Source organism: Chelonoidis abingdonii, chromosome 17 (genome assembly GCF_003597395.2).
Source record: "Chelonoidis abingdonii isolate Lonesome George chromosome 17, CheloAbing_2.0, whole genome shotgun sequence".
NCBI lineage: Eukaryota > Metazoa > Chordata > Testudines > Testudinidae > Chelonoidis > Chelonoidis abingdonii.
This window is the reverse complement of record NC_133785.1, coordinates 527,783-544,615: the sequence shown is the minus strand read 5'-3', so window position 1 is coordinate 544,615 and position 16,833 is coordinate 527,783. Positions and strand designations below refer to the sequence as shown.

Sequence of the window (16,833 nt, the reverse complement as noted above, 5' to 3'; positions counted from 1 at the left end):
GAAACTTTGGTTCTCTAATCCTAGAATATGAGTTTGATCCCACAAGGTTCTGAGTACTCTGACCTCAATTCAGCAAACACTGAAACACATGTTTAATGTTAAGCATGTGACTAGCCTCCTTTAATTCAAGTGATTTAAAAGTTTCCTCATGTTTTGACCACTATGCGATCCTTTTAGCAAAATTAAAATGCTACACACTATGGGAAAACCCTGTATGTTGATTGCCTGTGTGAAGAGAAGGTAATGTTCTATAAATTCGATTACTGTAATTTCAATCTTAATTCACTTAAACACTTCGTGCATCAATTTCAACTACATGAACTGAAATTCCTTAGGGGATGCTCAGAATTCCCAGCTGGTTTATTTATTTGATGTTATTTAATCACAGGCTAAAGAAATGGCTCATTAATTACTGCCTTCACTTTTTTTCCCCTTCAACAACTCTCATTAACTTTTTATCCACTGGGACCTAATTTAACTTGTTTAAGGATGACACACATGAGGTCTTTATGGATAAAGTGGTCCTGGTTGACAACAAGGGCTCCGAGGTGCTAAGGTAATAAAAATATATAATAATGTATTCATGTTGGCAGATACTGCATACATTCTAATACAGTATTTGGTTTTAATGAGCTTTTTCCCCCCAATGTCTGACTGCATGGTATTGATGTTTAAGTGGTTGCCTAAATCACAAGTATTTGTTTCTTCAAGACAGACGTTTAGCTTACACGAGAATCTAGTTCAAGACTTCCCCAGCAAGCATTTACACAACTTAAAGATAAGTTGATTACATCTGAGAAATGAAAACTCAGACAAACCATCAGAGAGAACAGAGTCTACTGAGAGTTTACCTCTTGGAAACACAATATAAGTTTGTAGTCTTAGCAATAACTATAAGAAAAAGATCAATAAGAATTTGGTACTGGAGAAATGAGAGACTTCAAAAGCCTGTGATCTGCAAGTAGTAAAGCAAATATATAACAAATAAAGCAGCAGCTGTTAGATTAAGATTTTTGTTGGTGGTGGTTTTGGGGGAAGGGGAGGTAACCAAAGATGGGAAAAATTATACAATTCATGACCAGATTGTCCCTGGCATTTGTGTAGGTGCATAGTGGAGAGCCTTCTGTTTCCCTCCTCTCCCACACTCCCTTGTCAAGAGCTAGGGATTATCACAGCCTCTGGATTTAGGGGAATGAATGGAAGTGTATGGCTTCTTCTGTAAAGTCTAGGCACGATTCTTCCCTGTGGGGGAGGAAGCCAGAGGATGCAGGGCTATTTCCTTCCAAACATAAAGGAGAGAGCACAGGGCCGGTGCAACCATTTAGGCGACCTAGGCGGTTACCTAGGGCACTGGCATTTGGGGGGCACCATTTTCTTCAGCAGTGACCGCGGCGGCCGGATCTTCAGCCGCCCCGGTCGCCGCCAGCATTTAGGTGGAGAGAGCTGGGGTAGGGGAGCATGGGGAGGGCCGCCTGCAGCAAGTAAGGGGCGTGCAGCGTGCAGGGGAACTCCCCGCCCCAGCTCACCCCTGCCCCGCCTCCTCCCAGAGCACGCCATGGCTGCTTCACTTCTCCTACCTCCCAGGCTTGTGGCGCCAATCAGCTTAGGCGCCGCAAGCCTGGGAGGCAGGAGAAGTGAAGCGGCCACAGCATGCTTGGGGTGCTCGTGCACAGAGCAGGGGTGAGCTGGGGCAGGGGGAGGGGTGCCTCAGAGGGGAGAGTGGGGAGCTGCCTCAAGGGGGGCACCTCAGAGTGGGGGCGCGGGAGGGGGAGGGCTCAAGGTGGAAGTTTCGCCTAGGGCGTGAAACATCTTTGCACCGGCCCTGAGAGAGCAGCTTGCATACATCCCCTGCATGCCGAGTAGTTAGGGAAATGAGCCTCCCAGAGATTTCTCTGGGGCAGAACATTATTAGCACGAGTTGAAGCCATGCTGGGTAATGCTGGCTGTTTCTTGCTCATTCTTTATGGCAGGGTCACCTTTTTAACTCCATCCTGGATATGAGGGAAGTAGAAGTGACTCTTTAGGCAGAGCGAACTGGGGACTAGGACAGAAATAATTGTTCATGGGACCCCAAGACCAGAAAAAATTGATGTGAAAGCTTGTTTGAGTCACCAATATAGCTAAAACCCGCAGAAGTGGGTATATATTTGGACCAAATCTAGTGTGACTGTAGACACTGCTCAGAGCAGTATGTGAACTTCACTCCCTTGCACATGCAAAATGCAAAGCAGTGGATAAAAACCTCAGTGTAGTCCCTGGATTTTTATCAGACTGTGTGTCATTGCTGATTTTTCCCTTGATGCCTCTATTCTCCTCTATCTTCCACCCATTATATCTCTGAAATGTGCTCTTGTGGTAGAAAACCAGAGCAAAGACCCTTCCCATAAATTAGCTGGCCTGCAAAGGAGAAAATAAAACCACTGACTTCTGAATTAAAGAAACTTAAATGTCAGCCATGAAAAGACACTTAACTAATAGAACTCTGAAATGTCTGGAAGGAATGATGTATCATTGATTTTCTACTGTTCTAAAAATCCTTCTCTTTATATTAGTACCTATAACATGTACAGAGAGGTCCAAGTATCCATTGTACTTCCACTGTATTATACTGTACTTCATGCTCACTGAAGCCCAGCCAAGTGTCTGCCACAGCTGTTATGCCCCTGCAGACCTAGCATCAAAGCTTAGCGGGAGCAGGATTTCACTTACACAAACTGATTCAAACCTATACAAAATGTTGTACTCCAGCACCACGGAAGAATTGCATGGAGTTTCAGACCTGTCTGAATTTCAGCCCAACACATTCACTCACCCCTAAGAAAAGACCATTGTTAGCCCATTGGTTTTTGAATTACTGCCTTGAGCAGACAGTTGTACTTGTGGCTGTTGTCTACGACTCCCCATGCTCTTTAATTCCAAGGGAATCATAACATGACAAACACTCTCTAAAACTACCACTGTACCCGTAACTTTACATATAGTGACATGTTCTATTACGAATTCAACAGGAGAGTCAAGGAGCATTAACACCAGTTACAGCACAGTCACGAGAGCTGGTTGGGTGTTTTCTGGTAGAAATATTTTGACTGAGAATGGAGTTTCCATTAAAAATCAGCATTTTCCTGTGGAAAATTTCAATTTTTCTGAAGTTTTTCAATTTTCCATCAGGAACCATTAAAAGGAAAAGTATATTGTTTAGATCCAAACAGGATTATTACAATTTGTTAAACTGATCCAGAACATTTTATTTTGTGTCAATTCAACATTAAAATTGCATTTTCCTGTGGTGGTGCATTATTGGAGCTGTTTAATGCCTCCATTCTCTCCTATTGGCCATGATCCCTGGCCGGTCTACAACTTCCTTGATGAAACACTGACCAGGCAGTGTGGTGCATCATGGGAGTCATACGCTTACAAGTTCATTATGGGAGATATAGTCTGGCTAGGGAGCCCAGTCCACAGGGAACAATGGAGGCATCAGGCACCCAAACTACTACTCCCATTTCCAAACCAAATTTTTTTAGAATGTTTCATCCTGTGAAAAATTTAAATTTTTCAGCACTGAACAAAAATAAACATTGAAATAGGATTTACCACTGGAAAGAAATTCTGTTTCTCACTCAGCTCTTGTCGTTCCTGTTGCTTTCAGATAATTCCCATTTCAATTACTACATTAAGTTACTGGGAAGGTTCAGTAGAGGAGTAAAACTTTGATCCTTGTTCTGCTCGGGGGAGTCTCATCCATTATCCTAGTCATTGATTATAAAATCCTTATTACATCCATTGATCTTTGGAAAGCATTGCCCAGGAAATCTCGGGAAAATGAGGGCAGGCAATTGACAGAAGACAGGTAAAGGAAACTTCTAAAAACTCCACAGATAAGAAAGATGGCGCAATGATGGGCCTGGGAATGTGTCACTGCCTGGAGAGAAGCCCCCCATCTGCCTCACTTGCCAGTCAGAACCCCTTCCTGTGCCTTGGCTGGGATGTAAGGCTGGCTACTGTTTTTGCCACCCCAAGCAGCACGTCGAATTGCTGCCTGGGACGGCGGGGGCAGTCTATGTGCTGTTAGCATTTCTGCGGCGGCGGCAATTCGGAGGCAGCTTCTGTCTTCAGCTGGAAGACAGAAGCTGCGCCGCCGCTGACAGCTGAACATAGAAGCTGCCGCCGAATTGCTGCCGCCATGGAAATGCGGGTGCCACCCTAATGGCACACAGACTGCCCCCACCATCCACGGCAGCAATTCGGCACACTGCTTGGGGGCAAAAACACAGACTGCCGTTCCTTGCAGACTGCCACCCCAAGCACCTGCTTGATGCTGGTGCCTGGAGCTAGCCCTGCGGGAATGGTCAGTCCAACCTACAAGCAGCTTTGGGGAATGGAGCTGAGTTCCAGGGCAGAAAGTGCCCCTGCTGCGGGCAGGTCTCTGCCTCAGTGACTTGGATCTGCTCTCTCCTGGCTCCCAGCCCATGTGGCCCGCCTCTTTGACATGACAGATGATTTGTGGATGGGGGTTCTGTTAAAGTACTATTCCTTGCCTATGCGCCTTGGTCTCTTTCATGTAACAGCAAGCCATCCTTGCATCTGACTGCATTTTTGAACGTAACTGTTTTAAAAAGAAGTTTTATTTTTTATTTTTGTAATGGAGATGAAAAATAACAGTTTCATAAACAATAAACTCTTACTTTTCTCTTTTGATTTTTTTTCTTCTGTCCTCCTGCTCCCAATAATAACCCTGATATTCCCTGCAAACTGTGAAGTTAATTTCTTGCACTGATTTTCACCCGTTCTTTAGTTTTTGAAATAAACATTGATAAAGTCTTTGGAAAAAAATAAAAGCTGGAAATCAAGGGCCTTAACTAGGTTATAAAAATACATTTTTTTAAAAACCTGAAGTTCTTTTTACTCAACACCTAATATAGACAGAGACATTATGCTTTAAAGATCCAGCTAACATGTTTTTAAATATGGCTGCCCTTGTCCACACTAAGAGAAAAATCATGTTTAACACCTTAGCTGTTTATTTATATGACTCTATAGAAGTCCAGTAATTTGAGATAACCCACCCAAAAAAAAATTTCCCCTCATTTTTAAACGTCTGAAGAAAAAAAGGGGAGCCTTACAACGTACCTTAATGGTCAGATTAATACACTTCTACTAACATGATACATTTTCCCCATGTAAAAGTAGCCAAATCCTCCTAACAAAATGTTACTAAAAACCTAGGGAAGGAAAACATGTTAAAGAACATTTAAATGAAATACTGTTATGGTAAAACATGAACCCATTTTCCCATGCTGTGCTGTTGAGTTTTCCAGCATGTCTTCTGTATCTTAGTCGTGTAACTGATTCCCATGGGAAAAGGAACATTTTAAATACAATATCAAAGCAAAATTCATAGCATGGTAGCACACAACCAAAAAAAAAAATCAATCATATATGTATATTTTCAAAGATATTTTTCTTAATAAATTATGAATAAAAACGGGAGCCTAGTCTGCAAATCCTTACTCAAGCAAGTAAAGACTGCTTGTGCGAGTAAAGAGTTTGGAGGATCAAATCCTAGTTTTAAATATACTTCATACAAGCAACATCACAAGGTCAAACTATATGACAATAATATTAAAAAGGCAAAAAGCCCTTTAAGATTTGTTTCAGTTGGAAAAGAAATTTATCCAACTTTTCTCTCGCCTAGGACCCAAATTGTGCTCCCATTAAAGTCACTGGCAAAACTGCCAAAGATTCCAGTAAGAGCAGGCTATTAGCATGCAACAAGGATATCTAGTTATATATAAAGGAATAATTAATGATAACAATATGTACACAGTATTAGTACACGGTATATATTATGTATATGCATATGCATGTGAATGGAAAAGAAAGGTAAGTCTTTGGCTACATTCCTTAAAGGACAGTGAAACGAATGAAAAAGCATTTCTAGACTATATTTGGAGGAAGATGTTCTTTATACTTTTGCCAAATCGTTCACATAATTTTGCACAGCATGTCTCATGCAGCTCCACTGGTCTATAAGAGAAGGGAAAAAAAACCCTGGATCATTTGCCTGGCATGATAGTTTGGAAACGTGGAGAGCACCCACTCTTCTATGTATGTGAATTAGAGAGAATTCTCCAGACACACAAACAATTTAAAACTTTCTACCTATACCACAGTAGGACATTGCAGTACAAGACCTGTAGGTAAAGCATGGGATCATGACCTACTCCCTCTCGTTTCTCTTTGAATTAGGCTTATTGGGAGCTTAATGGCCAAAATATTTTGAAAAATTAGAATTATAGAAAGGCAGTGAGTGATTAATGGGTCAGATCCTCAGCTAGTGAAAATTGTCATAGCTCCATTCACTAGCTGAGGATCTGCCCCATTAATCACTCACTGCCTTTCTATAATTCTATAGTTCTATAGAATTTCTATAATTCTGCCCTATGCTGGATGATAAGAGATAACTGGCACATAAACTGATTACATGCTCCTTCTGTATCATTTGGCAAATGACCTTCCAAGATGAGTAAATGCATAACCAAAAGCTGAGCTCAAATAGCCATGACAGAGAATTTAAAAGACATTTTCAAAGAAGCTTTTAAGAAAGTTAGTTATTTTTCTTTAAATATTTTAATACATGTCTCGGGATTCAGCAACTTCTTACAGCTCTGCAAGAAAAATGCAAGTTTGTGTATCCTTAGAAAAATGTTAGGTCTCAGATATTAAGTAACAGTCCTAGGAATTAGAAGAAAACATAAATGCTGACCTAAAAAACCCTCATGTTAGTACCATAGGAAAACAAACAAAAACCATTTAACTCATCACCAGTGAAATTTACAGATAACTATTATAAAGTGTTTTTACCTTCATTCCCTTCTCCAGGCGGCTGATAAAATGAGAGCCCCAGAGATATGATGGCTGCAATTTCCAAGATTATAAGAGTCACATCCTGTAGTGCTTCCCAAACTAGCTGTAAGAAAGTTTTTGGCTTCTTTGGAGGTATAAAGTTTTTCCCAAAAATAAGCTTTCTTTTTTCTAGATCCGCAGCAGTGCCAGGTAATCCTGTGAACAAATAAAAAACAATTGATTCAAGTACCATGGAAAGAAAAACAAATGCCCAAATACATTAGTATTCAAATAAACTGAATTTTCAAAGTAGACTCGCAAGCTTTATCACCTATCTGCCACTTTTAAACTTTTTGTTTAGCAAAATAATTATTTTGTGCCTGTATTCTGAGCAGAAGCCTAAAACATGTTTATAGAGACTTTTAAGGACACATTATTTAAATGAAACCCCTTATTGTCAGTTATTCATTATATAGTACCGCAAAGTAGTATGTTTACTTTTTATGAGATCTAATATACACAATAGTTTGCAAAGTGAACAATTTTGGAAAAGGTAGATTGTAGAGTGCCATCAAAATATATTGGACAAGGCTGGGACATCTAATGGCAACTCTGGGACAGCTACCAAGAGGTACAAATCTTGGTGCTGAGCTCAGGTTCTCACTGCACAGCCCCACAGGAGAAAAGCAGTATGCTAAGCTTCTGGAGGAAACTTCTTGCACCATTCTCAGGAACAGTTCTGGCCATGCACTGAGCATTTGGGTTAGCTGTGTCCAGCCCTCCTTGACTGAAAGGAGAGTCACAGTGCCACTAGATGATGTGTGTATAGGAAGTAATATTAGCCTAGATTTTCCCAAATTCCCTTCCTTATATGTGGCCTTTTATCTAGAATTTAATTATGTACCTTTTAACTTGTCATACAGGAATGTTGGACAATATGTACCAGGGACTTCTATACGCACAGTGGGAAATTTTATGGGAACTGAGTGTTGCTAGAATTTTTAACACAAAAACCATTATTTTCCCCCAAATGCTTGCAAATCTTAAAAATTAAATGCTTTCCCATAAATCCCAGATACTGCTCTCAAAAGCATACTGCACTGTATACTCTGATGGATTTGATACAGTCTGTCAAGAAATTATATGTGATATCAACTGGATTTATCAATATGTTGGAATTTAAATCAACTGCCATCCTTTAATGCAATCACCAAGATAAATATACAAACAACTTTATTCAGGTTTAACATAAAGCAAGGACAGTGAAGGTCTAACTAGACTGACAAACTGGACCACAGGGTATTACTAACCAATCTATAGTAGAGGCCTCAGTAATACAGTGGTTCCAATCATTGCTCTTCAGCAGAACTCAGAATAGCAATGGGTAACTGCTCCTCCTCTCCAAGGCCCTTGCCCATAGGGTTTTTTATTTCTGTGTCTCTACAATATTGACATGAGACAATTGGAAGAGATAGTCAGACACCATGGACTTAGCTGCCCACAGTATGCTGATTACTCTCAATTAAATATTTCATTCTCAACTGAAGCAGCCATGGCCACTAGTAAAATGTCAGAATGTCTAAATTATCTCTGGGATGAAGAGAAGCTGGAACAAGCCAAATTCAAGCAAGACCAAAGTAATGCTGGTTGGAAAGGGAAAATACTTGGAAGAGCTGGGAAAGATATCTCCAACTTCTATCAAATGCATATAGCCTCCATTCATCAAAGTGTTGCAAAGCCCCCAGACCGGGCTGGACCCCTCAGTAAGCTCAGATGACCAGGTAACATCAGTTTTTAAAAATGTTATCTTTCACCTCAAGCTTACTAGAAACTTTGTCCCTTCCTCCTGGATGAGAACCTGGCCCCCGGGATGCATGCATTTGTCACTTCTATGATGGATTACTGTAGTTTATGGTATCTGAAGCTGAATGTGAAAAAAAATACACAAGCACCAGCTGGTACAGACTGCAGCTGCCTGCCTTCTCCACGGCTCAGACCCCAGTGACCACATCACACAATGTGCAAGTCTGTCCACCAGCTCCTGGGCTGTTTCTGATGCCAGTTTAAGGCCTTGGTTCTACTTTTCAAAACAATTAATGGATCAAGCCCCTGCTACATCAGAGACCAAACATCAATCTATGAACCACCATGACAGCTATGCTCCTTTGAGACAATGCAGATCCCAAAGCCCAAGAAGAAGCACATAAGAGCACAGGACAAAGCATCTTCTGTTGAGGGGTCTGGCTATTCCCCTTTAGGGAAAGTTGCACAACCTTCCTCTTTGAGGAAGCCCTTCCACTATAAGTGACACAATTCAAACACCTCTTTTATTCCCAAGAACTTCACATCTTCACATACTCTGCCTCCCCCTCAAAAAACAAACCCTACCCAAAGCAGAATTCTAACCCCACGAAGAGAGAAGTGTCAGAGACTCAATGAAGTCCACTTGGGACCTTGCGGTTGTTACTGATTTTATGTGGAGAGCTCTCAGATATTATGGTGATGGCAGTACAAAACTCTAAGATAGACAGACTTTAAAGGGATCCTCAATGAGGAACAGTCACCCTGGATTGGGAAAGGGGATGGTAGTAGCGTCTGATAAAATAATAATTTTGTCCACAATAACGAGTATTTACAAGCTTAACTTGACCAGCTACAGCAGGATAGAAAAAAAAATGAGTGGAGAAGGTAAACAATTATACATTCAACAGGATAAAATGAAAGTTTTAAATACTACAGAAAGTAACTACAGCTCTAGCAAATTAAGCCTTCTCATTAAAGATAGTGTCCAGTGTCAATTATATTGGCACAGAAACAGTGAAGTCATCACTTCCGAGGATAATACACTTGTGTGAACATTATTGTCAAGATTCTCATACCAAAGATACCTGCCTAGCTCATATTTTAATGAGCAGGCTGGCAAACACACACATCATAAGTACCTGGAGTATAAAAATGAAGAGCCTTCAAAGTAAAGGGGATCCAGATACTGGGACTGGCCCCGAGAAGAAAGGCAGCCGTATCTCAGAGACATTGGTGGGCTGGATCTCAGACACAGCAAGGCTAAGAACCAGACCATGGCTGACCACAGGCAGCTCTTTTTACTTCACTTAACTTTATCTTCAAATGTCTATCTTGTCAAACTGAACTGATAGCCAGCAGGAACCTAGAATTATTTTTGATTGCTTTTAAATGAATCTTGCTTTCTTAAAGATGCATGGTCTTAGAGTAATTACTACACTCCGTTCTCAGAGACAAAGAAAACAAATTGTTACTATATTCAGAGAGAAGTTTATGAAGAAGTATTAGAACTCCTTGGTCTAAGGCATAGGGCAATATTCCAAAGAGCTATCACTGCATCCAGGTCAGTAAGGCAAAACAAACAAGCATAATAATGAAGGAAGATAGGAAAAAGGGACTGAAGGTTGTGACGGAATGCTAACTGTATTATACCCTACTGCCACTAGGTGGCACTGTGTATAACATACAGTAGAACACCAGTCTGAAGTTAGGAACACCAGAGTTAAGAACTGACCTGTGAACCCCACACCTCATTTGAAACCGGAAGTACCCAATAAGGCAGCAGCAGAGACAAAAATAAAGCAAATACAGTACGGTGTTAAGCGTAAAATACTAAAAAAATAAAGGGAAGGTTTAAAAAAAAATGATTTGACAAGGTAAGGAAACTTTCTGTGCTTTTTCTTCTGCATAGTAATGTTCTGAAGCTGTATTAAGTCAATGTTCAGCTGTAAACTTTTGAAAGAACCACTATAATGTTTTGTTCAGAGTTATGAACATGTTAGAGGTAGGAACAACCTCTGCTCCCAAGGAGTTTGTAACTCTGAGGTTATACTGTGCCTTATTTAAGATAACCTCAGCCATACCTGGCAGCACATTAAAGGTTCTTACAGAAGACAGGTCTCTGGTGTATCTCTTTGCCAAGGGGACACTCCTTTGTCACTTGCTTTCCCTCACCCTCACTCACTCGCTCATTTTCACCAGGCTGGGTAGGGTCCCTTTTTGACAGGGTGTTCATTTGAAAAGTGGACACCTGGCAACTCTTGATACAGGAGCCTGACCTGCTGTTAGGAGCCCTACAACCTGCAGTGTACAACAGGGGTGGGCAAACTACAGCCCGCGGACTGGATTCGGCCTGCCAGCTGTTTCAGTCTGGCCTTCGAGCTCCCGTTGAGGAGCGAGATCTGGGGCTTATCTCGCTCCAGCGCTCCAGCAGGGTCAGGAGCTGCTTCACGCGGCTCCCGCAAGTAGTGGCATGCCCAACCCCAGCTCCTACGCAGAGGGGTAGCCAGGGGCTCCACTCTGCACACTGCCCTTGCCCCAAGCATCACCCCCGGAGCTCCCATTGGCTGGGATCTGTGGCCAATGGGAGCTGGAGGAGCAGTGCCTGCAGATGGGGTAGCATACAGAGCTGCCTGGCTGTGCCTCCACACAGAGCCAGAAAAGAGACATGCCGCTTTTTCCAGGAGTGCTTGAGGTTATGCGCCATCCAGAGCCTGCACCCGAGCCACCCTCCTGCACCCCAAAACCCTGTCCCAGCTCTGATCCCCCTCCTGCTCTCCAAACCCCTCGATCCCAGCCCAGAGCACCCTCCTGCACCCCAAACCCATCATCCCCAGCCCCACCCCAGAGCCTGCACGCCTCAGCTAGAGAACTCACCTCCCCATGCCCCAACACCTTGCCCTAACCCTGATCCCCCTCGGTCCCAACGCAACGCACCCTCCTCCACCCCAAGCCCCTCATTCCCAGCCCCACCCCAGAGCCCACAATTCCAGCCAGAGCCCAAACCCCTTCCCACACCCCAGACCGGAGCCCCCTCCTGCACACTGAGCTCTCATTTCTGGTCTCACTCCAGAGCCCGCACCCCAACCCCAATTTGAGCATTCATGGCCCACCATACAATTTCTATACCCAGATGTGGCCCTCAGGCCAAAAAGTTTGCCCACCCCTTGTGTACAAGGTGTACACGACAAAGAATTCTGCAAAAGAAATAAATTAAATGAGATGTCATTTTTATTAAACCTCATATCTATACGTTATTGGCATAAGAGGAGGGCATTTAATATTATATTCTGTACTTTAATTTTTTTTCCACATATTACATTCACTTGCTTTTATAAGGCATAAAACATGCAGGATAATTTTTGCATTAAACCATTTTTTAAAAATAAACTTTTTTTATCAATAAGTTATTCATTTTTTTATCAATAAGTTATTTTTTCTTCTTCGAAGTGTTTCAGAAAGGAGATTCTTTGGACACCGCACAGTTATGGTTAGGAAATATTGTGACAAATTATCACAATATGATTCTCTGGTGTGACAATATTTTCAAAAGCTTTCAGTCTCTACAAAGTTATTTTTAATTGATTTGAAATAGTGAGGGGGAAAGGAAATTAAGTGATTGCCTGGAAAACATTAAATTGTTGACTATCCTTTTGTGCAGTATATTAATGCATTTCTGCCTTCTGTATGCAAACTAGGTGATTCAATGAAGTAATACATTTCTACATATCTATTGCTTTTTGGGTGGTGGGAGGGGGAGGAAAGGAACCAGAAGATCTAATAATTAATCATTTTGCCTGTTCCTAAGCATATTGCACAATTACCGCATACTGGGAAAAAAAATCCATCAGTTAAATAGCCACGAATGTCTCATGGAACAATTTGTTTGTGATAACATCATCTCCACAGCAACCAGCTGAAGCATCACAAACAGAGGATGATTTCTATTTTGGTATAAGTAGCAAAACCAGATCATTGCTAATAATAAAAAGCCAGTAAGAGTAAAAAACAAAATGACTTATCAGACCAGCGATCAGTAAACATAGCATGTTTCACACCTGTTTACGATGAAGGATATAGAATAATACAGAATCCTCAATGAACTACTATGGGTATTTTTAATTAAGGGCCATTGCTATTTTTGACTTTACTCCTAATTACAGTAGCTCATGAAATTTCCATTAAAACGGAATGAAGACAGAAAAATTGTGAGAAATACACATTTTTTACAGTATCATCTTAGGAATTGTTTTAAATGGAAGGCATAGTCCAGGAAAGATTTTAAAAGCCCAAAATGATACTGGTGACTGCCTACTATGGTGATGGGTGTGTTATAAATGTATAGACAGATCAGAAGAAAAACATACAATTGTAGGACTGGAAACAACCTCTAGAGGTCTTCTAGTCTAGTCCCCTGCACTCAAGCAGGACTAAGTATTATCTAGACTAGAGGTTCTCAAACTTTTTCTTTCTGAGGCCCCCCAACATGCTATAAAAATTAAACAGCCCACATGTGCCACGACAACTGTAGATTAAAAGCCAGGGCGGTGTTGGGGGGTAGCAAGCAGGGCAATTGCCCGGGGTCCACAAAACTAAGTTTCTTGGGCTTTGGCTTCAGCTCTGGGTGGCAGGGATTGGGCTTTGGCTTTCTGTCCTGGGTCTGGTGAGCCTAATGCTGGCCCTGATCTCTGATTTATTTTGGCAGACCCCCTGGAACCTGCTTGTGGTCCCCCTGGTGACTCTTGGTTGAGAACCACTGATCTAGATCATCCCTGACAGGTGTTTGTCTAACCTGCTCTTAAAAATCTCCAGTGATGCAGATTCCACAAGCTCCCTGAGCAATTTATTCCAGTGCTTAGCCACCTTGACAGTTAGGAAGTTTTTCCTAACATCCAACCTAAATGGCCCTTGCTGCAGCTTAAGCCATTGCTTCTTGTCCTATCCTCAGAGGTTAAACAGAATTTTTTCTCCCTCCTCTTTGTAACAACCTTTTACATGCTAGAAAACTGCTCTGTCCTCCCTCAATCTTCTCTTCTCTGGACTAAACAAACCCAATTTTTTCAATCTTCCTTCATGGATCACGTTTTCTAGACCTTTAATCATTTTTGTTGCTCTTCTCTGGACTTTCTTCAATTTGTCCACATCTTTCCTGAAATGTGGCACCAAGAAATGAACACAATACCCCAGCTGAGGCCTAATCAGCACGAAGTAGAGAGGAAGAATTACTTCTTGTGTCTTGCTTACGACACTCCTGCTAATACATCACAAAATAACTTTTTTTTTCAGCAGTGTTACACTGTTGACTCATATTTAGCTTGCTATCCCTATGACCCCTAGATCCTTTTCCACAGTACTCTTTTCTAGGCAGTCATTTACCATTTTGTATGTGTGCAACTGATTGTTCCTTCCTAAGTGGAGTACTTTGCATTCGTCCTTATTGAATTTCATCCTAGTTACTTTAGACCATTTCTCCGGTTTGTCCAGATCATTTGCATTTTAATCCTATCCTCCAAAGCACTTGCAACGCCTCCCAGCTTGATAATGTCTGCAAACTCTATGCCATTATCTAAATCACTGATGAAGATATTGAATGAACTGGACCTAGAACTGATGCCTGCAGGACCCCACTCAATATGCCCTTCCAGCTTGACTGTGAACCACTGATAACTACGCTCTGAGAATGATTTTCCAACCCATTATGCACACCTTATAGTAGCTCCATGTAGACTCTATTTCTCTAGTTTGTTTATGAGAAGGTCATGTGAGACAGTATCAAAAACCATACTAAAGTAAAGATATACCACATCTACTGCTTCCCCTTGTCCACAAGGCTTGTTACCATGTCGAAGAAAAATATTAGGTTGGTTTGACATGATTTGTTCTTGACAAACCTATGCCGACTGTTACTTATCACCGTAAGTGTCTGCAAATTGATTTGCGTAATTGATTTGCATAATTATCTTTCCAGGTACTGAATTTTAGCTGACTGGTCTGTAATTCCCTGGGTTGTTCTTATTCCCCTTTTTATAGATTGGCATTATATTTGCCCTTTTCCAGTTCTCTGGAATCTCTCCCATCTTCTATGAACTTTCAAAGATAATTGCAATCTGATGGCTCAGATATCTCCTCAGTCAGTTCCTTGAGTATTCTAGGATGTATTTCATCAGGCCTTGGTGCCCTGAAGACATCTAACTTGTCTACATAGTTTTAAACTTCTTTTCCTATTTTAGCCTCTGATCCTACCTCATTTTCACTAGCATTCATGAAGTTAGAGGTCCAGTCATTACACAACTTTTTGGTGAAAATTGAAACAAAAATGTGATTTAGCACCACTACCATTTCCAAATGTTATTGTTCTCCCTTTGCCCCCCATGAGTAATGGGCCTATCTCGCCCTTGGTCTTCCTCTTGCTTTTAATGTATTTGTAGAATGTTTTCTTGTTACCCTTTATGTCTCTAGCTAGTTTAATCTCGTTTTGCGACTTGGCCTTTCTAATTTTGTCCCTACATACCTATGTTATTTGTTTATATTCATCCTTTGTACTTTGACCTAGTTTCCACTTTTTGTAAGGCTGTTTTTTGAGTTTCAGATCACTGAAGATCTCCTGGTTAAGCCAGGTGGTCTCTTGCCATACTTTCTATCTTTTCCTACATCGTGAGATAGTTTGCTTTTCTTCCCCTTAATAATGTCTCTGAAAAACTGCCAAGTCTCTTGAACATTTTTCCCCTTACACTTGCTTCCCATGAGATCTTACCTGCCAACTCCCTGAGTTTGCTAAAGTCTGGCTTCTTGAAATCTATTGTCTTTATTCTGCTGTTTTCCCTCCTACACTCTTTCATTTCATGATCACTTAGAATCATGAACTCTTTCATTTCATGATCACTTTCACATAAGCTGCCTTTCACTTTCCAATTTTCAGCCAGCTCCTCCTTATTTGTCAAAATCAAATCTAGAACAGCCTCTCCCCTAGTGGCTTTCTGTACCTTCTGAAATAAAAATATTGTCTCCAATACATTTCAAGAACTTGGTGGATAATCTGCGCCCTGCTGTGATATTTTCCCAACAGCTCTCTGGGTAGATAAAATCCCCCATCATCGCCAAGTCCTGTGTGTCAGATTGTTTTGTTAGTTGTTTATTAAAAAGCCTTTATAAAACCACATTATTAAATAGAAATCTGCAGATGCTCAGCTGATACAAATTGTATTAACTCATGACAATTTATACCAGGTGAGGATCTGCTCCCAATAGGCAACTTTAAAAGGAGGAATTTTAGGATAAAAGAAGAAGATTCTTCTGAGAGGTACACCTGCATTTTATCCTTCTTATTTCATCCTTAAATAACTCTCATTTGAGCCTTAAAATCACCAACAGCACAAGCTTCTAAAAATGTCCTTAGGTAGAAAATTCACAAACTAAAAACAAAATTCCTGTAATAATTTCATCTTCTTTGGCCTTTATTTCACCAGGCCTCCATTAGTTTCATATGAAATATGAGTTATTTTTCTCCTCTACTGCCACAAGCCATAAACCTGTGGTATAATTTGAACAGGTTTATAGAATTCCACAGATCTTGCATGATTTCTCAGCGTTCTAAAGAGTTACACAGTGCCCTTGCTTTAGAAATACTAATCTGCTTGATTTAATTCCAACTCAGGAATAGGGTGACCAGATGTCTCGATTTTATACGGACAGTTCCAATTTTGGGGGCTTTTTCTTATATAGGCACCTAATACCCCCCACCCCCATCCCGATTTTTTACACTTGTAATCTGGTCACCCTGTTCAGGAAGCAAAGTAACTCACCTTCTCAGAAAATAGGTGAGCTTTTGGCTCTAGTGATGTTACATCAGTGTACCATATTACAAAAGGTCAAAGGCTTAAGAATTGTTTCCAACTGATGCTTCAAAATCTAAAAAGTACCAATATTTCAAGAACATAATGCATAATCTGTTGTAGTGTCCTTCCAGCTATTGGTGTCCCGGAGATAGAACTGTTATCTGCTGAAAAGTATCTATTAGATGGCAATATTGCACTGTTAATATTTTTAACCTAGCGTTAAATTTACATATAAACTCTCTTACTAACAAACAAGTTCTTTAAAAGTATTGTCTTTGGGCCTAGACCTATCAGACGTATAAATTCTGTTAAATATTTGTTTACAGTAGGGATCCTAAATCTATCTTTTGTG

The 16,833-nt window shown here is 40.9% G+C and overlaps 1 protein-coding gene across 10 annotated transcripts in view; it reads right to left on the bottom strand.

Moving 5' to 3' along the window:
• ATP2B2 (ATPase plasma membrane Ca2+ transporting 2) overlaps window positions 1-16,833 on the bottom strand; it is a 633,448-nt gene that overhangs the window by 228,420 nt on the left and 388,195 nt on the right. For all 10 annotated transcript variants that reach the window (XM_075073411.1, XM_075073415.1, XM_075073416.1 and 7 more), the window contains one exon: window positions 6,865-7,062. In XM_075073411.1, coding sequence (XP_074929512.1) covers window positions 6,865-7,062 — 198 coding nt within the window. The remainder of the gene's footprint in view (window positions 1-6,864; window positions 7,063-16,833) is intronic.